Below are 23,725 nucleotides of genomic sequence, written 5' to 3'. Positions count from 1 at the left end.
TAGCTCCAAGAAGTACCCCAGGCCCCAGGAGCTCCCAAAGCTCAATGTTCAATTGGGACCCTTGTAGTAGTATCTTCTCATTCTCTCTGAAGGAAGATAAACTTGACTTTAAAAATCAATGTCCTCTTATATTGATAAATGAGAGGATCATTATCTGTCAGTCATCATCAATAAACATCATATCTCCCTCTGAACATCGGGAAAGTAAGCTTGCTCAAAACATGTCCATCGAGCTATCTGCACCCTGCTATTAATCCTTTGGTCCATGCACCAAAGTCAACCAATTATAATCCTGCTGCTTCTCAAGTAACAAAGATATCATCATTAGAGTCATCAGTCATGTATTGACTTTGTCAACGTCCTTTGACGTGGTTATCTTTCTTGAAATAATCATCGGGCAAGAGTGATCGAGCCATTCTGCCAGGGATTGTATAGCTCCCTCAAAAGTCTTACATCAGTTGGTCTTCTAGCTTTCAATAACGTGCTTGCTAAATGATTTCTGCCACGTGCATTAAACTACTCAATTCATTATAAGGATGATCTTCTCATCCAGGCATCTGTATGCATATGACATTTTCTAGAATGTTTGGGGACCTAGTTTCTGAGGCAGATGGCCGCAGGCTGGAAGGAGAGATCTGGCAGGTTTTGTGCATGTTTAAGGGCTGTTTTTATCTCTGTTTAGGCTGCAGGTTTCTAGAGTTGGGTGCGGGTGGATGGCTAGTCTGTTCAAGGGGGCCGAGAGGCCTAAAGAGTTTCCAAGACTAGGCCACATTCACTAGCAGGGACATCGCAGGAGTGGAGAAGGAAAACACAGGGTTTGGAGCTGTTTAGGAGGATTGAAGTAACCCTAACCAGGTTCAGAAATTGCACAATAGCTAAGGACAAGTGGGACAACAAGACACTGAGAAAGAAGGTATGGTTAGCCTTCTTGTTGTGATGTTTCACTAGAGGATGTAGAGTCCTAGTTTATGACAGAAGTGAAGGGCTTTTTAAGGTTGTTTGGGAGGGCAACAAGTAGGTGTCCTTGCAGCCCTAGATCAGCTTGCCAAGAAGGACATTGACAACTCTAAGAAGGGTGGCGTTGAAGGAGCGTAAGGGTTTGTCTCTTGAATGACTAAGGGCAACCAAGTAGGCTTACAGATTAGCCCTATTTCACTGACAAAGAAGGACATTTGCAGTGTGTAGGAGGGAAACCCTCCATGCCCTAAGTGTGTCTTCATCGGGCAACACAGGAAGGCATTAGTGGGAAGAAGTCCCTAAGAGTTGTCTCCTTGAAGGACTAAGGAGTAGCTAGTGGGCAACCTTGAGTTGTTCACAAACGGAGTTGTGAACAACTCACAAGAAGATCATATGTGTTGATGTATTGATGGACGAATGGTCAACTAGAGGGAAGATTGAAGCTGTGTTAAGTGACCTAAAGGAGCTAGTTCATTGATAGAGGCAGGTTGGTGCTGCTGTAGATCGGGAGCCAAAGGACTGGGCAGGTGTGTTTAAGACGACCAAGAGGAGTTGATAGAGTGTGCTACTTCAGCTAGACGGTCAATGTATCTTGTTCGGGCAGTTTGGTTGTCATAGTTGTTGACTCCAAGTCCCAGTTGCAGTCTTGCATCAATGGATGTATGATGGCCATTATCCCTGGTACGGGAGCCCTAGACAGTTGTATTACAATTTGTTAATATAACGAAGTTGGGTTGTTGAAATTGTAAACATTTGTCTATATTTTGTGCACTAGTTGATTTACTACTATTTGTTTTGCTGTGCAAAGTAGTTTGTCGTGGTATATTGGATTGGTAGTGTTAGTGATTCTAAGACCCTAACTTAGACTATAGTACCATGGAAAATCAACATGGTATCAGAGCTACTTTGAAGACCCTGTGAATCAACGTGTGCACAATGAAGCGACTCAAAGGGAGCTAAGATTGTCTAGATCATGGAGCAGAGGATTCAACTGAAGACATAGAGATCTGGTCTTGACTGTCTTGGCAACGGGATACGTTGGGAGTTCCGGTGGATTGGCGGTGAGCCTAGTGAACAATAGTTTGTTGTAGGGCAGGTTGCTGACCATAGACTTCCTTTGACTTGCCATGGATCATTGGGACAACTCAAGGATTGCTTTGGCATCCACAAATTGGCATGATTGAAATTGCTTCATGTGATGGACAGGATGTTGGTAGTCTAGTTTCTTCATTGGATCGTGATGGCGCATATTCGAGATTTGAAGGATGTGCACGTGTTGTGTTTGATCCAAGAGGATGAGCGCTTGCAGGATTGGGCTGTGGTGATCATGGCCCGTGTTTGATCGCAGCTTAGACTGACCTTGTAGGACACAAGATTAGTAACTGGTTGAGCCAGTGGAGATCATGTAGACTCAGAAAGAGTCTAGCTTCATAGGGAGCAACCCTTTGGAAGTGTTGAGGTCTTCAGGTTCAGATGAGACGAGGTAGAGGCACTATCGAGATAACGTGGTTCATTCTACAAAGTATGTTGTAGTGGTGGACATCAGGTGGGCTAGTGTCTGTGGTGATGATGATGGAGACTTCCTAGTGTTGGAAGTACCTCCCTTGCTAAGAGGCAGTGTTGAGATTTGTAGCTTGGGAGGTACTCCAAACCCTGGGCTAGAGGATTGTGGAGGAATTGGCTTCATAAGGTCACGTGTGGGCTAAGAACCCAAGCTTGGGGTTTTGTACCTGTTGACCACACTTTCTTAAAGGACGTAGAGTACAAAGAAGTGGAGAAAATTTTTCAGAGATCAAAGTCATCAACCAACATGATTATATCATTGTAAACCCAATTTAAGCTAGTTGTATTGTAAATGATGCTAGTATGAACATTTAATTATGTAACAACACCTAGGTAAACTTCTGATTTTGCCAAGGATTTTATCCTAAGAAGTTTTTTAACCTCCTCGAATTATGTGTTTGTAAACATGCATAATCGACATATTTTTTCTTCCAGCTTAAACCCTAAAGCTAGAATGGAATTCGTTGACAAGGTCTTAAATGAGTCCTAGTGTTATATCGAGTCTATTGTAAAGTGTGTTTGGGAATAATTCTAGTGCATGGTCCCTTGCAGTTAAACACCATGGCTAAATTATTTTATTACAATCACACTTGGTTTCATACTAGATCATATTATGTCGCAAAACTGGGTAATGTCTTGAGGGTCTAAGTTTAAATGTGTATTTCCCCTTCTAAGGGTTGAATTTGGACTTATTTGATGTAAAAAATATTTGAGGGTGGAAAAAATCATTAATCCCCTCTAGAGTTATTAATTAATATTTTTGGTTAAATTAAATTAAAATCCTAAGCCAAAAATTAATCGTAGAGAACTTAATTCCTCTCCAAATGGAAAATAATAAAAAAATTGTCGGTCAGAGGAAAGTCAATTTGTGGAGTTCCCCCACCAAGGGGAAAATGGATATTTTGAGAAAATTTGAGCCCTTGGACCTTGGTGGTTAAGTCAAGTCAAATTTTTGAGGAAATCAATCCAAAAGATAAATTTTTGGATTAATTAAAAGTGAGTTTTAAGAAAAAATCGATTTTTTCCTCAAATTAAAAAATTCAACGGTGGGGATTAAAAGAAGATCAAGCTATTTTCAAAGGTCGAGATTATTTTGATGAGGATCAAATTAACTAGCTGTTATTTTCCACTTGGAGGGCTTTCTCTATATAAAGAAGCTATTGGACTTCTATTTGATATCTTTGGGTGATCTCTAGATGATAAAATTATTGTAACGTTGGTTTTGAGTTGTTGCTCTGCTGGGAACATTTTTTTATCATAATAGAGACTTTGGGGTTCAATTCATGGTGTTCTTCTTTTGCTGATCTGTGGTATGCGTTCGTTGTGTTATACTATATTGTGCTGGATAATTTTTTTATACATTGTTATTCACTTGTCAGTGATAAGAACATTCTATTTGTACATGCTATCTTTTAGGTGATTTGAATCACTATATGATCTAACAATTTTATCTGGAGAAAATTATAGAGATTTAAAAGTACGCTAACCCTTGGGCTCAAGGTTCACGGTCTGTGGGGAAGAGCTGACCTTGTTTGGCATCTGAGATTTGTTGTGGTAATTAATTTTGCAAAAGGGTTTTGGCCAATCTATCTTTTGAAAAAACTCATCCATTGTCATTTATTCAAAAAATATTTTTCAAAAATATTATTTGATTTTGGACAAAAATGAATTGATTTGCTAATGAGAGCTTGTAAATTTAATTTGTAAATATTTGTAAATTATTTTTCTGACCCTTGTTATTTTATAGCACCTGGCTAAGTCACCTGACACGGGGATTTGGGACACGTAGGATTCGGAATTCGTGGTGTCGGATTCGGGACGCGCTGACCCCCCGGAACAGGACACGTTATATATTATTTTATTAAAAAATATATATATATATATATAATATTTTAAAATATATAAATATATATATATATATATATATATATATATATATATATATATAATATTTTAAAATATATATATATTAAAAATTAGATATTATCATATTTCTTACACAAATTTTAATTAATGATACAAATTTATTGATTTCAAACATAGATCTTCATCTATAGCTATTAGCATGCATAGTACATACAAAATTCAAGTAAATGTCAGTGGTACTGGTCACATAAATGATAAATATATTAAAAATTTAAATCATGATTCATAATTCATAACTGAAAGACAACTTACAACTACAAGATAGTAAGATAAACACACTGACAACTGTAGTTTTCTCATTAAGTCATCAAATCAAAATGTGTTACATAGGTAGTGTTGGTGCAATGCCAATGGCAAATAGAAATAGAAAATATAAAACAACTACAGGTATACAAGCCTCAAGGCATCAATCAGCATCAGAATCAACATCACTGTCCCCATCATCATGGTCCCCACTGCTCTCCTCTACATCCTCCTCCTCCCCTGTATCCATAGTCGCCTTTGCATCTGCTGGTATGGAGGCTGACCCCTCTAAGTCATCAAATCTAACAGGCTCTAGCACTGGATCATTGAGATCCATGTTGGCCAATGCCAACTCAACAATGGTGTCCAGACCCATATCATCAGGAACAGTGTTACTTGGGAGCGGGAGCGAAAGCGGGGAGCGGGAGCGAAAACGGGAGCGGGAGCGACATATTCAGAAGCTCTTGGTTTGGTGCTCTTGATTAAATACGAGTTCCATACCCTAATACATGACAAAATTTAATGGAAACATTGCAATCCCCCAATCCTAAAATCCTGAAAAACTGATAAGTCTGCTGGATTTTGAATGAAATCTAAAATTCTACTTTCTCCATATGAAATCCAATGAGGCCGGAACCACCCTCAAACATCCTGAGTCATTTCATGGTAATGTTAAAAATTTAAGTAAAAGGATGAAAATGAAGATCAAGGAGAATGTCACTTTTACTTTAAGAATTTAACATTACCATGAATAGCATATCAATACTAGGGCCTAGACTTGATTATGAAGCTGCCAAAATGCTCTACTCCTTGCTGCAACAGCACAAATCACTTACCAAATGAAAATATTAATGAGCAAACACGCCCTTTTCATACTCGCGCTGAGCTTAGCGAGTCCTGAAAACCGGACACGTGTCCTAAAATCGCGACACGCCCCTAAAAATCGCGACACGCCCTCGGACACGACGTGTCCTGTGATTTGGACACGAATCCGGACCGAATCGTGTCGGATTCGGGATTCGCAGGGGGTTTAGGACGAATCCGGTTTCCTAGGCACCTGGGTATTTGGGGTTTTGTAATTTTGTATATATATTTGGGGTTTGGAATTCTTTTATTCATTTGTGCAGGTGATAGCTCAAGGGTTTGAACTTTGAAGCAACAAATTGAGCTTGTAAATTTAATTTGTAAATATTTGTAAATTATTTTTTTGACCCTTGTTATTTTATAGCACTTGGGTATTTGGGGTTTTGTAATTTTGTATATATATTTGGGGTTTGGAATTCTTTTATTCCAGCTCAAGGGTTTGAAGCAACAATTTTTTCTGGGCTATCTATTCAAGCAAGGAAGGATGATCTAGGCCCTTGAGGGTAAGATCTAGCCTCTCCAGCTTCCAGAAACTCAATGTCCTACTGAAAAAGGGAAGTTGTCCAACACTTTGAGCTTAATATTGACTTTTTGTGGCAAAATTTTTGTGTTTGCAAGGGTTTAATTTTTTTTTTTTTTGGTTTATCTTTAATTTGTGGTCTATGGCCTAGCCGTTCTCCTCCTCTGTCCTAGCTGTGAGCCTTAGTTGGCCTTTCTAGGCCCTCGGCTCCACTCCCTTGCTTGGTCTTTCTAGCCCTAATATTGGGGTTTCCTAGCCCTTGCCTATTTTCCTAGCTCTAATTTGGCCATTCTTCAGTCATTAATTTAGTATTTAATCTCTAACATTTGGTTTTGCAGTGATTCTAGAGCTAATTTGGTTATTGCAGGTAGTCAAGTTCATTGGGAGCCTCTCTAGTCATCTACAAGGCCACTAGGCCTTTTGGTTTGGTCTCTAATCGTTCATTCTCATCACTGTCCTATTTTCAATTCTGAAGCATTTTATGAGAGCAATGTATTTAGGGCCTAAACACATTTCAAATAAGCCTAAATTTACTAAATGGTTCATCTAAGGCATTGAGAGTTAATCTAAAGTAAAATTGAATGCATATAAATGAATTTTTGTGGACTGTTGGGTAATTTCCAGATCTGATATGTTTGCTACAGCCATATAAATTCACCTACAACAGTGAAAAAATAGCCTAATTGTGGCATAAAGGCAAGCTAGCAAAAATATTTCATCATTGTTTTATCATTTGTACTCATTGGGCTTGCGTTACTTGGCATATTTTGAAAAAATTGAACGCTGTATAATAATTTGAGGTCTGATATATACTGCACAAAAGTCAATTACAGTGGTGATAAAGTGTTGAAGACCATCTCATTTCATTGGGAATTTGTTCTTTTTTATCCTTGTGTGTTTTCTAGTGGATTTGGGTGCCTTTCCTTCTACTTCAATCATTCGTTTCTTGGCTGCCATCTCTTGCATCTTTTGCATACATAAGCATAGCATCATTTGCATTAGTGCTCTTCTTGGATTGGTAATTGATTGATGAGATTGACTCTAAGTAACATTGTGGATTAATGTTCTAGTTCCTGATTGCCCTCATTGGTTATTGGATAAGTGGATACATTGTTGTTCATTGATATTGAGAATATAAATATCTCTTGTGGATTTACAATCTTAATTGATCTAAGACACTTTAAACTTTAAAGCGCTTAATCAAGCCTAATCATAGTTGTGATAAGAGGAATTTTGAAGTAAATCAAAATGTGTCCATATTCAATTTCTCTCTTGTGTATCTAGTTGGCATATTGGCCCTCCACTGTTATAATTTTGAAAATTTTCTAATTGTGAATAAAGATTCTTATCTTTGAAGGAGCATTGATCTTGTCAATCTAATTGTCTATTTCATAAGCAATTGTCTATTGGTAATCTTGGCAATATTTTCTGGCGCCGTTTATTTTGAGAACTTTATCTTGTTGTGAAGATTGCCATTATTTATTGTTTAAGTGCTTTATTGTTTTAAAGTAAGATATCATTAAGTACTTAAGAAAACTTCACAATCTCACCTTACAATCAATCACTCACATTTTTGCATTTGCATCTTAGGCCCAGTTTTGCATTAATGAACTTACTTCCAAGTATAAGTTTGGTTGATAGAGACATAGGACCACCTTTCTCATCTAGCTTGCGAAGTCTAGGCCCTTTTTAGTGGTTAACACGGTGATCTTGCAGTCGTCAGAGCCACAGTCTTTGCAACGCCATAGGCATCGGGTGGTTAGAATTCAAGGGGATGGATCGTTAATCAAGCAATAGCTTGCTTCCCCTTGGTTTCTTTCTTACAACCTACTCTAAAGACTAGTTTCAAAACAACTGAGGGAAATGATTCATCTAATTAGGCATTTAACTTAAAATAAACCAAGATCTTGCATTTCACTTAGACCTTAGGTGGTGCATCTCATTCAGGATAGTGAAGCATGCCAAGACAACATCTGTTCATTCGGTTACTTGGTAAATGATTCATCTTAAGCAAGCATTTGACTCCATTAAGACATTGATCTATCAAGATAATCTAATCTAATCTTTAAACGTGCTAAATTAACCAAGTTGCTCGGCCATTCAATTGTCTCCCGGACTTGTCGATTGCCGACGAGTCTTTCCATCTTCACATTTCATCGGAACTATCCTTGTAGGTTGTTGTAGGGAGACAACTAGAACGAAGAGGGCGGGGATCAGAGTGACAGTCATCGTCTCGAGCATTGTGGCACCTTGCTTGTACACTTTGGGCGATAATTGTACCCAAAGGTGTGGGGCCAAAACCATGAGGAGATTTGGACATTTGGCACTTGGATAATATAGGGCACCCTTAGAGGAGCAAGGGGCCACTTGAAGCACCAAGAGAAGTTGTGTAGAAATGAAGATAATAATTTTTATGTGATTCAAGAGGGCTGGTGGCACAAAACACAAGTCGGTTGGCTTAGAAGTGTGCCCTTAGGAGTTCGTTGGAGCCTGAGGTGAAACATATTACATTAGAGTGACGTTGAGGCTATTTGAGATATCTCCAAGTGTGATACATCACAAGTTCTAGCTCTGATTTGGTCGTAGATTGAAGGAAACCCAACGAAGGTGAAAAGAGGCACTGTTTGTGACTTTTTCTAGACTGTTTGGGGACCGAGTTTCTTAGGCAGGTGGCCGCATGTTGGAAGGAGAGATCTGGCAAGTTTTGTGCATGTTTAAGGGATGTTTTTATCTCTGTTTGGGCTGCAAGTTTCTTGAGGTGGGTGTAGGTGGACGATTGGTCTGTTCAAGGGGGCTGAGAGGCCTAGATAGCTTAAAACAGTGGGCCACATTCACTAGGAGGGACAACACATGAGTGGAGAAGGAAAACATAGAGGAATAGCAGGACTCTGAGAAAGAAGGTATTGTTAGCCTTCTTGTTGTGATTTTCACTAGAGGACGTAGAGTCCTAGTTTAGGGCAGAAGTGAAAGACATCTTAAGGCTGTTTGGGAGGGTAGCAAGTAGGTGTCCTTGCAGCCCTATATCAGCTTGCTAAGGAGGACGTTGACAACCGTAAGAAGGGTGGAGTTGAAGGAGCCTAAGGGTTTGTCCCCTGAAGGACTAAGGCAGCCAAGTAGGATTACAAATTAGCCCTAGTTCACTGACAAAGGAGGATGTTTGCAATGTGTAGAAGGGAAACCCTATATGCTCTAAGTGTGTCTTCATTGAGCAACACAGGAAGGCACTAGTGGGAAGAAGTCCCTAAGAGTTGTGTCCTTGAAGGACTAAGGAGCAACTAAGTGGGCAAGATGTCCCAAAGGAGTTGAGCAACAACATTGGGCAGTCTAGAGTTGTTCACAAAAGAAGTTGATGAGTTGTGAACAACTCGCAAGAAGAACCTATGTGTTGATGCATTGGTGGACGAATGGTCAGCTAGAGGGCAGATTGGAGCTTTATTCAGTGACCTAAAGTAGCTAGTTCATTGATAGAGGTAAGTTGGTGTTGTTGCAGATTGGGAGCCAAAGGATTGGGCATGTGTGTTCAGGATACGACCAAGAGGAGCTGAGAGAGCGTGCTACATCAGCGAGACAATTAGTGTATCTTGTTCAGGAAGCTTGTTTGTCATAGTTGTTGACACCAAGTCCTAGTTGTAGTCTTGTATCAATGGATGTATGAGGGCCATTATCCCTAGTACGGGAGCCCTAGAGAGTTGTATTACAGTTTGTTAATATAACGAAGTTGGGTTGAAATTGTAAAAAGTTGTCTATATTTTGTGCACTAGTTGGTTTACTGCTATTTGCTTTGCTGTGCAAAGTAGTTTGTTGTGGTATATTGGATTGGTAGTGTTAGTGATTCTAAGACCCTAGCCTAGACTCCAGTACTGTGGAGAATCAAGAAGTAGTTATCGTTTCTTTTGGGGGATGAAGATAGTTGTACACCAATGATTGCTAGTTTGCATTCATGTAAACTACTCATTAGATCTGCAATTATTATTAGCACTCCAACAAGAAGATTGCATTTCCAATTTTCCACTAGTTCACTGCCATATTAGTTGCCTAAATGCAACCGTCATATAACTTGGGTGAATGTATTCAATGAAGATTGGAGGTTTATTACCCTTTTGAAAGAGGCATAATCTAGGATTAGATAATGTATCTTGCAATTAGGAAAAAATGCGAGCCAATGAGTAGTTCAACACTATCTCAAGGTTGATAACATTCCACTTTTTAAACAACAATATTATCTAATTTTCTAACCAGATGATGAGTTCATCCTTATATAATTATCTCCTTGTTCCATTTTTGATTGCCATATCATTCCCTCATTAGCAGATTGGTGCATGCAAGGAGACAATGGCATACAATTGAAATGGATGGCATGCATTCTTAGATGCATGGCTCATTGAACTGAAGTGTACACCTCCCTGATTCTATTTTGGACAACATGCACATGCATTCTGGGACTTAAGGTGCAGTTTCAAGGAGGCATAGCTCTATAAAATAAGAAATCTTCGTTGTAGCGAGGAGGAATTCTAGGAGATTTGATCTCCGCCATTGGAGATTCAGAATCAGAGAGACTTGTAATTCCCTGTAAATTTGTAATGAGTAAAGCTTGGGCACTTGGTCCTCTTCCTCGTGTATTTTCCACTGTTGGTGAATGTTTACATCTGTCATGTTCAGTCTAGTCAAGTTAATTTTGTGACATGGTGTGGGCCTTTCTCCCCTGGGTACACAAATTATTATGAATATGCGCAGTGGTCCTCGACCAGAAAGATTGGGAGGGTAAGAATTTGCCTTTGATTAGGTTTAAACAATTAGTTTAGGTCTATGTCTAGGTGTTTGTTGTAGGGTTCAAAACATTGTTACCTAGTGAGATTCATCTAACATGGATGCCTCACTAGAATTCTCTGCGTCCAAGCAAACATTTGCTCCAGCTCTTATTTGACTAAATGACCCAATGGTAGGCACCTGTTGCGAGATCCTTCCCAAAGGTTATTACTGTTTTCTTTGTATGTTTTACTTGTTTGTTGGCCTAGTTCGTTCTCACTTATTCATTCTGTACATCATAGGTAGGTGATAGGGATACCCCTTTGGTGTTGGGAAGAACCAACCCAAAGTGAGAGGAGTTCAAGAGGTGATAGTTCTTTTGCTCTGAAACATGCACCCAAGGCTCATTTTAGGTGTCAAAACATGCCATGAAGATCATTGTGCAGTCAGGGTCTCCAGTGCTTCAAGGAAGTGTGCCACATAATCATCAGGACAAGGTCTAGCAATTCGTAAGAAAGCTATCTCCATTGTGTATATCCATCACGATGCAACCAATGTTGAAATTCTGATGTTCTATGCTGTAACAATCATTTATTACAAAACTTCTTTATGTTGCAATATTAGATAAGCAATTGTAGATAGAACATAAATCAAATGAACAATAGTAGACAACTAAGAACAGAATGAGACAAAGAATTTAGGTCTAATGACTACGGAAAAACCTAACTAGATTCTTCTCCTATTAGAAATCAATTGTTCAGCAGAGATACAGAGTACAATGAGAGATCAAGAGAATGATTAAGTTCACCCAAATTTGAACAAGGTGTAGCATGAAGATACCTAGTAGCAACAGTAGATGCACACATTGAATCAACCTTCCCTTCAACTAAATCAACACTGAAACACTGAATCAACCTTGGCTCACCAAGTTCTGCTTTTACTCCAAGTCTCTCTCATAATTTTCTTCAACTCTCTCCAACTCTTTCTCAAGTTCGTATTCTTCTTTCACAATGCACAAGTAGTGAGAGGAGAAAGAATGAGGCATATATATATAGGAGCAACGAATCCATGCCATAAAGGAGTAACTCGCATGCCCATTTAGTTAATGTAACTCATGCCATTAAGGAGGTACGCATGCCTTTGTAACTTATGCTTTTAGGAGAGAGTGTAACATATGCATTAAAGAGTGCATAAGAGGAATCTTTTATGACATGCTTTTATGAGTGTAAGAGGATAATGCCATGCCAATAATGAGAGTGTAAGAGAACATTATTGAGAGCCATGATTGAGTGACTTGATGATCCGGATTTAAGCAAGAATGCAACAAATTACGGAGATAACCATAAACAAAGAGATGCGGTGGAAATAATACTTCATTTCGTTAATGTAAAATACTGAAATATGCTTACAAACAGAAATGGAAATAAGCCAGCTAGGGCGATGGTAGCTTATCTCTGAGAAGAGATGTGTCGGCTACATTCCTCTGAACTGTGTTACAATGAGGCTTGAAGGCCTATTTATTGTTGAGAAACAATGGAAAACCCTTAACATCCCAAAACCTAACTCTAGAAGATGAAATGCCAAATTGTGGGCCCTGTTTTGGGTAAGTTGGTACATCAACTTCCCGGGGTCGTAACTTTGGCACCCGATCTTCGTTTGACACGTACAATAGCTCGTTAGAAAGATCTATTCGAGCACTACAACTTTCTAAAGAGCATGGACCGATGTTGCTCCCATATTTCCCAAAAAACGTCGTTTAGGGCCTCAAAGCAGCTCCAGAACAATGTTGCAGGAAACATCCCCCGTGGATTTAACCCCCGAAGCACGGGATGCGTCTAGGAAGCGCCTCCCGAAACGCGCTTCTGAAATTTCGAAACGTGTTTTGGACTAATAATGATGCTTCTTGGAAATTCCGGAAGCGTCCCTCCGAAACGCATTTCAGAATCTCCGAAGTGCGTTTCGTACGACGCTTTGGCTGTACGAAGCACGGCGCTTCGGAGGTCGAATCGTACGGCTCCCGTACGATTCCGTACGCGCTTCGGAAAAGTGCGCCGCGCGGCCTAAAAAAATCCTTTTTTTTGTTTGTTTGTTTATTGTTTTACCTTTTTTTTTGGGTGAGTTTGCTTGTTGGGGGTTGGTCCACTTTGGGTTAGGGTGAGGAATGAAGGCCAAAAAGATATAAAAAAGGTATTTTTAACATTACCATGAAATGACTCAGGATGTTTGAGAGTGGTTCCAGCCTCATTGGACTTCATATGGAGAAAATGGAATTTCATATCCTATTCAAAATTCAGCAGACTTAACAATTTTCAGGAATTCAGGATCAATGGGATTGTGGCATTTCATTAGATTATATCAAGTATGAAGGTATGCGATTAGCATTTAATCAAGAGCACCAAGCCCTATATGTACCTTAGTGTTTGTGGTGTGAATTGTTGAACTCCTTTGTCACGTCCTTAGCAAAAAATTACCTTTCAATGAAGTCAAAATCATCGATCAAGCATGTTAAGCTTTCTCTACCATATTTTGAGTCTTGGATTAGGTAGTTTGATCAAAATTGGGCAATGTTGACTAATATCCCTAGACAATCAAGGTAGAGGCAAAGGCTAGACAAGAGGAGAAGAATCTAGATTCTAGATGGTTGATGCATCTAAATGGTTGATGCTCAAATAATTAATCATTAATGTACAATGGATGCTATATCTATCTTGATTTATGCAAAAATATGCATGTTTTCATGTATTCTACAACTAATTTGGTATTTGGGATGTTTGTTTTGAGTATAAATGCAAAAAAATATAACTATATATATATATAGCAGACGCTTCTCTTCCTAGATTTTTGGAAAATGACGCTTCCGCGTCCTAGCGTCCAAAAAACGTCCCTGTTTCGTCCCCGCTTCGTGCAACATTGCTTCGGAAGTTCAAGACTCGAAAATTTGCTAAAAATAGTAAATTGTGCTACAATTACGGAAACTGAAAAACTGAAAGAGATAGTTGTGGGGGTCCAAGTGGGATAGGTGGTTGGCCACCAACATCCACCTGGATCATTCCTCCCCCCTTAAGAAGCAATGGTCCCCATTGCGTTGAGTTCTTTCATCTATTGAACTTGGTCCTTGGTGAGCTGTTTTGCAATCTCTGATGTGTCCAGCGATGGTGGGAAGCATGGTAGAAGGCGGTCCACATTGAACACTCACTGCAAGTGAAGGAATGTGGGAATGCTGTGCTCCAAAGCATTGTTTTCCACAACTTTGTTAATGGTGTAAGGACCATGTCGGAGTGGTCTGAGCTTCTGATGGGTTCTTGTAAGGCGTTCTTTTTGCAGATGTAACCAAACTTTTTTGCCCACCTGAAACTTGTGTGGTACCCCTATGGGTGAGGAGAAGTTGTTCTTGTGTTCTTTCATGACTGTATCCCTTTGCTGCTGCTGCTGCATGGAGGAACCCTTCGCGAGGGTCATGGATGTGGCAATTATCTTCCCCTTACTTTGGGAGAGAACCAGACAAAAAATGAATTTCCTAGTCTGGGAGTTGAGCTCGTTGCCTTTCTTAGCAGTGATCAAAGAGGTGGCGGTAGGTGGGGCTACCTCCGGTATCCTGTATAATGAATTACACAAAGAAATAATGACAGCGCGAGGCCTTGACTCATACACAGCTTGTAGCCTCCACAAGTATGGCTGGCCTAATAATACATCACAAACATCCAGAGGTGTAACATCACACAATACCTCTTCTGTGAAGGGTTTGATGCTGTAGGGCAGGCGACACTGCTGGCGAACTCAGAGATCTCGTCCTTGGTGAAGCAAACTGATACTGTACGGCTGCAGGTGTGGTGTAGTTGGTAGGGCCAACCGCTTCACGCCCTCTGCTGAAATGAGGTTCTTCTGGCTCCCACTTGCAACAATGAATTGCAGCGATGAACCCTTCACCCACATCGGTGAGTGGAAAAGACACTCCCCTTCCCGTGGATCTTCGGGCTCATTCTTTTGGATCTTGGTGGTGGCAACAGTGACGCTGGGCTCTGCATCATCTGCTTCCCTTTGCCATTCCTCTTGTCGGGTTTTGACTCAAGGTCAGAACATGCATCTGATTCTGAAGCCTTCAACTCGGCCACTACCGACTGCTTGGTTCGACACTCACTTATGTTGTGAGTGGGGCTCTTATGGAACTCACACCACTTTCCTGTGTCCTCCTTTGACTTTGTGGTGTTCTTTTCTTGCGGCTTCGACGTGTTGTCTTGGGTTGTCCCATCTTGGCTTTGTCCTTGGTTTTGCGATTTGGGGAAGCCTTTCCCTTGCTTCGGATTCGCAGATCCAAAGTCTCGCTTCTTTTGTTTGAACTTCTGCTCGATTTTGACAGTGTATTGGTACGCCGTGTCGAGCGAGGGGATGTTCAAGAACTCCGTCTCTTCCTGGATGTATCTGTGTAGGCAGCCGTGGTATTTGAGTACCAAATGTAGCTTAGAATCCTTGATACCCAACTGTGTGCGAAGGGTATGAAAAATGTTTGTGAACTTCGGCACATCTTGGTCCCTTCCCTGTCGCAGCGTGGTCCACTTCATGTATTTGTCCTCATAGCTTTTGATAGGGTGGTACTGCTCCTCGATGGCATCCCGGAACGAGTTCCAAGTGGGTGCGGCTAAAAATAGTGAGCCCGTACTTTCATCCTTTTGCTCGCAGTAGGTTTCCCACCAATCCTTGACATGGGGGGCTGCTTTGAGAAGAGCGAAAATAATCTTTTCCTGACTAGAAAAATTGTGAACAGAAAAATACCCATCTAGCAGATTTAACCATTTATCTACGGCATCTGCGTCTATTTGACCCTTGAATATGGGGATTTCAAAATTAACTTGTACCTTAAAGGGTGTGGCATTTCTAGAGTAGCTGTTGGACGCTGATGCGTCGCCATTGGGTAGCCGTTGAAGGATCTGGGCAAAGCTGTCCATCATTGCGTTCCTTTGTTGCTCGAGGGCTTCTTTGAGCGAGATTTTGATAGGATCTCTTGCCCCCTCGTCTTTCTTTTCATCCACCATGGGAGGTCGTCGGGATTTGCGAGGGTGATCTTGCAAAGGTTCAACCAGATCGAGCCCTAGCTCCTTATATCCCGACCTCGTTAGGGACATGCAAAGAAAAACAAAGAAAAAACAGATTGCTCTGATACCACTGATCCGGATTTAAGCAGGAATGCAACAAATTATAGAGATAACCATTAACACAGAGATGGAATGGAAATAATACTTTATTTCATTAATATAAAATACTGAAATATGTTTACAAACAGAAATGGAAATAAACCAGCTAGGGCGATGGTAGCTTATCTCTGAGAAGAGATGTGTCAGCTACATGCCTCTGAACTGTGTTACAATGAGGCTCGAAGGCCTATTTATTGTTGAGAAACAATGGAAAACCCTTAACATCCCAAAACTTAGCCCTAGAAGATGCAACGCCAAATTGTGGGCCCTGTTTTGGGTAAGTTGGTATATCAATTTCACGGGGTTGTAACTTTGGCACCCGATCTTTGTTTGACGCGTAGAATAGCTCGTTAGAAAGATCTATCCGAGCAATACAACTTTGGGAAGAGCAACACCCATGTTGCTCCTAGATTTCCCAAAAAATGTCGTTTAGGGCCTCAAAACGGCTCCGGAAGTTCAGGACCTAAAAAACTGCTAAAAATAGTAAATTGTGCTACAATTACGAAAATTGAAAAACTGAAAGAGACAATTGTGGGGGTCCAAGTGGGATAGGTGGGTGGCCACCAACATCCACCTGGATCACTTGAATTTCTTTTTAATAATAATGTAATAGTATCATAAGAATAATAATAATAATATTAATATTAATGATAATATTGATGATTAAGTTGAAATTGAACTATTAGGATTGATTGACCGTCAAAATGAATTTCCCATCAACAATACTTGATTACCAATTGACACAAGGTGATTTACTATTTTTGAAAAGTCAGACTTGAGACTTTCTATCTTTAAGCCTTCTATTTTTAGAATTTTTTTTAGAAACTCTATTTTTTTGGATTTTCTATTTTTAGAAATTCATCCCTGAGCTGCCAAATTTTCAACAACCAAGGGTTATTAACATATCATGCACCCCACATCAGATGAAGAGACCCCAAGCATGGTTTAGACACTTTTGGAGTTAACCCTGAAAGCTGCCAATGGATTTTTCCTTGCACCTAGCAAATGATAGACTAGAGTTTTAGATCTTCAACCCACCTCCTTTTGTTTTATGCATTGTTTCTAAAAGGAAAAACACTTCTATGGGGAATCCACGCTAAACGACCTTTTAAGAAGGGTCGTATCTGACCTAGATTGTCACAATACACACCAATATGTGGGGGTGCAATCCTGACCTTGTAGTAGTCTTGTACTACCAGGTACAGGGTATGGTTACCAGTACCTGATTGATGTGCTATGGGTCTGGGTTTACATGCCCCTGCTGCATAGGATTGTGGCCATCTGGTTCAAACTTTCTACTGCATATGTATTATGCAGCACTACACGTGTTTAAGTTTCTAAAATTCTTCCTATTGTGGCATGAGTATTCTACCACCATAGGTATATGAAAGTGTCAAAAACAAAACTTTCTAAATTTGTCACACTCCCAGCCACACCTGCAACTTCTAAACCATCTTTTATCACAATGTTTGAAGATTTCCTTCACTATTAGCTTTTCATTCTGATGTGGAAAACTTTCCAAGATCCTCCATATTTTCATAATTAATGAAAATATGTAATCATACTTTTAGTTCCAAATCCACCAATAAATATGCCTTTTGCTTCTTGTGTGAACATTGTTAACCTTTAAATTTTAACCAATCTGACGTCTAAGAAAATAACTGCTTGTACATGTAAGGTAAAACTTCTTTGTGGAGCGCCAGGCATGGATTTAATAATAACCTTGTGGCTTATGTTCTTAGTGCTTGTTCCTTGCTTATGCTGCACAGTGTTTACAACAAATTCTGTGCTTCTCAAAAGAAAACATATGTTTGACTGCTTAAGATTGATGCCAAGCTGAACGTATGTACTAGATCTACATCTTAAAAAATGTGACATTTTAAAATTCGTTGATATTTTATATGTGTGTGTATTAGTGTTGAAAGCATTCCAATTTTTATCATGAAAAAATTGCAGAATCATGACTTTTTGGCCTGATGAATTTTAGTGGCCGAAAAAAATTGCAATTTTTTCAAGGGCAATCGAAAAAATTGTGATTTTATCGTAAACCATGCAAAAAAATCACTTTTGATGCAAAAGATCGTGATTTAACTTTTTAAGTGATTTTTTTTGTCTTTATAAATTTTTGTATTTCTTTACATTTTTCTGATGTTTTCCAGCTTTTACTGATATTTCCCCAATTTTTATGATTTTTGGTTTTCTGGATCATTGCCGATTTGATCCAATGCCGATGTTTGCAACATTGATATATATAAAGATCCAGCACAGCTGTTTATTTAATTATCTTCATAAAGTTTCTTGTTATTTTTATTTTCTATGTATTGGATTTTATTTTGTTTATAAATAGTACAGTGAAATTAGTTTCTTATTCAATATCCATATCACCACAATACTCATGAGTAATTTCTTCCAAACTGGTGGAGCAGGGTTCTATGCTCCAGTGTTTCATGAACAGGTGTCAAATCATCTGAAATTGCTCTCTGAATCACTACAGCCTGATACTGGTAGGGAACCATCGGTCTCGATCAAATTTTCAGGGAACAGAAACCTATGTGCTGTTCCAGGAATACTACACAATATGAATACACTGGACTCTTTCAAGGCTCTTGACAGGCGTGCTCTGTTTAACTTGGAAGTGCAGAAGGTGTCTTGATAATCTTCTTTCGACTCTTTACTTTCCTAGTTAAATTTGAACTATTATGTTTATATTTGGTAGTGGGAATGCTCCTGGTTGTCTGTGGAAATAAATAAATTAAGCTAATTTGTTACTTCCTACTAGTCATTTAAATCACTTGAAGATGTAAACATTTCTAAAATAGCAACCTGTAGAAAAGATTAAGAAAACTGTCTAGGATGGTTAATGTTGGTTTATTCTGTTTATCATTAGATCTGGGAGGATATTCATTCTGGAAAAGTGGAGGAGGACAGCAGCTTGCTTTGTAGATTTTTGCTAATTTCATATGCGGATTTAAAAAAATGGAACTTCTATTATTGGTTTGCATTTCCTGCATTGGTTCTTGAACCTCCTGCAATGTTGACTGATCTGCGAAGAGCATCAGAAGTTTTCAGCATAGAAGAGGTAGCTAAACATCTAGCTTTGATGATTGCTTATTTTCGTGTCATGGATGGGTGGGTAGGGTGCAGTTGATCTGAAATTAGATCTTTGTTTTGTTTTCCTTGAAGGGCACAGCCTTATTAGCAGCTTGTAATGAATGGCGCCAGTCAACATCAACTGCAGGTTAGCACAAGCCCCCTTTGATAAAACAGAAATATATATGCTTGCAGTTGGTGTTGAAGGTCAATGGGTTGTCTTTGAGGTTTTGTTTTCACTTCATGTCTTGTATCCTCAGGCCTTAATTCATATCGAAACATATACTGATTCATACTGAAACAAGACTTGGCCAAATGCAGGTGTTCCTTTCTTTTTGGTTCACATAATCTCTAATATTGTTGTTAGACTAAGACCATTAAGAGACTGGGAAGCATGCCAACAAGAAGGTGGGAAGGTGAGTTAATAATTGAGCTTTTGTAACATTATTCTTGAGCTAGCTATAAATTACTGCAAACATAACTGACATAGTTGTGCTACTAATAAGTTTTTGTATATATCTGGCATGTGTTATTCAAGTAGTATTAATTTATGATGGCAGTCTGTACAATAAGAACAGTTAAATATTCTTTGCATTTCATTGAAAGGGAAAGTATTGCTTGATTAGAAGTTAAAACTACAAAACATATCTTGGTGTTCAGTTTTCTCATATTTTTCGCTTGAATTTGAAAACTGTATGACTTGATAGGTGCTTCTTGGTTTTTATGACCCATGCCATCTTCCGACCAATCCTGGTTGGCCACTTCGCAACTTTCTTGCATTTGCTGTGGTGAGGTGGGGCCTAGAAAGGGCCACAGTTCTATGCTACAGAGAGAAAGGAGGGTTTGGAGATTTGCAGCAATGTCTTGTTGCTGATATCTTGGTGTCTACTCCACCAGGTAGGCAAACCAGAAGGGGAACAAACATTACTCAGAAAATTGAAAAAAAAAACACTTTATTTCATGTTTGCTTATTATCAAGTTTCTCCCATTCCTCAACTGAGCTGTCAAAATTTTGTATATGTCAAGGTTGGAGTAATCATGAACTCGTTCCTAAGGCAGTTGGATGGGAACTGAATAGCCATGGCAAGATGGGACCTAGATTGATTAATCTTGCAACCGAGATGGATCCCAAGAGGTTAGTTTGAGTAGCTTACTTGTCTCAGCAAGAGCAATGATATGTTAATTACCTTATAGGTGACACTACTTCCAGGTTGGCTATATCAGCAGCAGATCTAAATTTGAAACTTATGAGATGGCGTGCTCTACCATCTCTAGACTTGAAATGCTTATCATCCACAAAATGCCTTCTTCTTGGAGCTGGTACACTTGGGTGTCAGGTTGCTCGTAATCTTATGGTAGGTGCCATTAATTTACATGAGAATGCATCTTCCACTCACTACTTGTCTTTGAAGGTAATGTGTTTTTTTCAATATGCAGGCTTGGGGTGTTAGACATATCACACTAGTTGACCGTGGTCATGTGGCTATGTCGAATCCTCTGCGTCAGTCTTTATATACTCATGATGACTGTTTGAATGGAGGTCAACTAAAAGCCAATGCAGCAACAGAGAATTTGAAGTGCATTTTTCCTGGTGTGGTAGTTTCTATATCCCTTAGTGGCTTGATTTCTTTGTTCCTTATCTATTTTGATTGGCATGTGACTGTATTTTGCTAAATTGTTTTGGTTCAAACCTTACTGAGCAGGAAGCAGAGGGTGTTTCTATGACCATTCCAATGCCTGGACATTTTGTGACAGCAGATGAACTATCGAATATTAGGAAGGACTGTATGCAGCTTAAAGATTTGATTGACAGCCATGATGTCATTTTCTTGCTGACTGATACAAGAGAAAGTCGTTGGCTTCCAACACTTCTATGTGCTGATGCTAACAAGGTGGGATGAAATTGATTCAAAATATCTGCAAAGCATATGGTATTTTTTTCTAGTTCAGGCCACGTAAGCATTATGGTTTCTGATTGTATCTGATAGCAGATTCCCATCTTGTATACAACCCATATTATTTGTAGGTGAAATGAAACTAGAGAGATTTTTAAGGCCTGTATTGAGTTGAGTGAGACTGTGTTAGAATGGATTAAGAAAAGCTTTTTATAAGTTTAGGCTGCATCAAACTTTTCAGTGAAATCTAGGAAACACTGTGCAGTGTTGTGATGAGCGCATATAAGGATATTTTGAAATCTATAGCAATGCCGCTCTCATATAAGTTGAATCAGATAATTATGTAAATGTCTTAACAGCGATAAAACCCACTTGTAGAAGTGGTTCTGCTAAAAGGCTGCATACCACTGCGTTAACAATATTACAGCCTAAGAGTTCTGCTTTTATCCCGATTGATGAAAATAATATGATCGTGTGTTTTAAGAAAATTGCTTATTGCCATACTGTGTTCATTATTTCCTTCCGATTGCAATTTCAGTAAATAGTTTTATTTGCAGGTAGCAATCACAGCTGCTTTAGGATTTGATACCTTCCTTGTGATGCGGCATGGTGCTGGTGTAGCCTTATCAATCGATACCGACACTCCGAAAATGTTGGGACAGGATGGCCCTTCAGAATTTGAGGATCTGGCAGCTTCTGCATCAGAACGCAGAGAACAAAGATTAGGCTGCTATTTTTGCAGTGATGTTGTTGCTCCAGTGGATGTACTCTCTTTCTCCCTCTTTACATACAAGTCAAACTAAATGCCTCGACTCGTTGCAGAATGCTGACCAACCCAAAATTATAATCTTCATTCATTTCATGTTTACTGTTTTATATGCCTTTAGAATGTTTGTTAAGTATGAAAATATGTTAGCCATTCTAGGTATTTGAAAATAAATTTGTTTACATGGAGAGCTTGAACGATTAATCCCTTGCGCTGAACTTAATATCTGGATTCTTTTGCATATATTCTGTATATTTTTAAGAATCCAGCTGGATGAAGTTATTTTTAATTGCTTGCTTCTTGATCCAGTCAACCCGGAACCTAACACTGGACCAACAGTGCACCGTAACACGTCCTGGGCTTGCTCCTATTGCTGCAGCTCTTGCAGTGGAGCTTACAGTGTCCATTCTTCACCATCCTCTTCGGTAAGGATTTAGTATAGTAATATTTGATAGAATGGTGGGACATGGATATAAGTTGCTTCTGGTACTTATTTGGTACTTATTGTGACACATTTTCTTTTATTGTAGGATTAACGCTCCAGCAGATGAGGCAGGTTCTGACGATTCTAGTGTTGAACAACCTCTTGGTATTTTGCCCCATCAAATCCGTGGGGATATTGCTCACTTTTCGCAAATGTTAATTAAAGGTTATGCATCTAAAAGATGTATAGCCTGCGCTGAAACGGTGATACGAAGCATCCCTTTCTGACATTTTTTGTCCATTTGTAATGTTTCTGATTTGGTTATGTATTTTTGTTTATTCAATACGTCATTTTCGATCCTAATTGTTATGGAGTTATGCAGATTGTGTCAGAATACCGTGCCAGAGGAATCGACTTTGTATTGGAGGCTATAAATCAACCAACTTATCTGGAAGATCTTACAGGACTTACAGAATTAATGAATCTTGCGAAGCATTTCAACTTAGATTGGGAGGATTGAAATGAAGTGAATGATGATGTGGAGATCTAGATCTCAATTACTTGACCACGAAATAACCACGTTTATTTTGCAGCATTCATCGCAAGACTGCTTATCTTCTTCTCCATTTATCATAAAATCAGTACATTGCTGAATCACTGAAGGCATAGAAAACAAGCTGTTCCATGGAAGGAGTAATGTGAAACTAGAAGATATAAATGAAAAGTATTTACAACAACACAGTTCTATCGATTGGTACTAATGTTAGATTGCTTTTTTCAGAGTACCATACATGTTTGAGTTGATGAGTAGATTGACTTGACCACGAAATAACCACGTTTATTTTGCAGCATTCATCGCAAGACTGCTTATCTTCTTCTCCATTTATCATAAAATCAGTACATTGCTGAATCACTGAAGGCATAGAAAACAAGCTTCCATGGAAGGAGTAATGTGAAACTAGAAGATATAAATGAAAAGTATTTACAACAACACAGTTCTATCGATTGGTACTAATGTTAGATGAATGGATATCGCTTTGCTTTTTTCAGAGTACCATACATGTTTGAGTTGATGAGTAGATTGACAAATTTTTTTAGTGGTTGGAAAGTATGTATATTTGCATTATTTGAAGGAGGCACTGCTTAATCGAGAGCTTGCATACAGTAATAACTAAGACTTGAATGATAATGATTCCTAAGCACACTACAAAAATTAGGGGATATGATTGATGTTATTAGAAAATTTTACAATCTCCAAAAGCATCTAGTTCTACACCTCTTTCTTTGTTTGGGGGAGTAATCAAAACTAGGAATTGTTGCGAGATGCCAGAATCTGAGATTTTGGAACATATTCACTGTTCAAGCTCCACATGTACATGACTGAGTACTGCGAAGTGATGCATAAATATCAAGAAAAACAACTTCCAATATCAAAATAATGTGTTTGAGCCTTGAGCATATCAAAATTAGCATAGGTTCATCTTGACACTGGGTCTAGGGGATAAAACCGGGGAGTGTCCGCTCTGTCTATTCTTTTCTTTT

At 39.0% G+C, this 23,725-nt stretch overlaps 1 protein-coding gene across 1 annotated transcript in view; it reads left to right on the top strand.

Annotated features, from left to right (window-relative positions):
• The window catches only part of APG7 (ThiF family protein), a 52,553-nt gene extending 29,517 nt beyond the window's left edge, over positions 1-23,036 (top strand). The window contains exons 2-14 of the mRNA XM_089437028.1: positions 18,435-18,652; positions 18,896-19,087; positions 19,192-19,246; positions 19,420-19,514; positions 19,806-19,995; positions 20,125-20,233; positions 20,309-20,453; positions 20,536-20,694; positions 20,802-20,990; positions 21,551-21,757; positions 22,069-22,184; positions 22,290-22,446; positions 22,566-23,036. Of these exons, the coding sequence (XP_089293154.1) occupies positions 18,435-18,652; positions 18,896-19,087; positions 19,192-19,246; positions 19,420-19,514; positions 19,806-19,995; positions 20,125-20,233; positions 20,309-20,453; positions 20,536-20,694; positions 20,802-20,990; positions 21,551-21,757; positions 22,069-22,184; positions 22,290-22,446; positions 22,566-22,703 (1,970 nt within the window). The 3' untranslated portion in view covers positions 22,704-23,036. The remainder of the gene's footprint in view (positions 1-18,434; positions 18,653-18,895; positions 19,088-19,191; positions 19,247-19,419; positions 19,515-19,805; positions 19,996-20,124; positions 20,234-20,308; positions 20,454-20,535; positions 20,695-20,801; positions 20,991-21,550; positions 21,758-22,068; positions 22,185-22,289; positions 22,447-22,565) is intronic.
• The last annotated feature ends 689 nt before the right edge of the window (positions 23,037-23,725 follow it).

The sequence above is a fragment of the Pinus tabuliformis genome, chromosome 5_2 (assembly GCF_031772625.1).
Source record: "Pinus tabuliformis cultivar Carrire ecotype Pingquan chromosome 5_2, CPIR1, whole genome shotgun sequence".
NCBI lineage: Eukaryota > Viridiplantae > Streptophyta > Pinopsida > Pinales > Pinaceae > Pinus > Pinus tabuliformis.
This window is presented reverse-complemented; position numbering and strand designations above follow the sequence as displayed.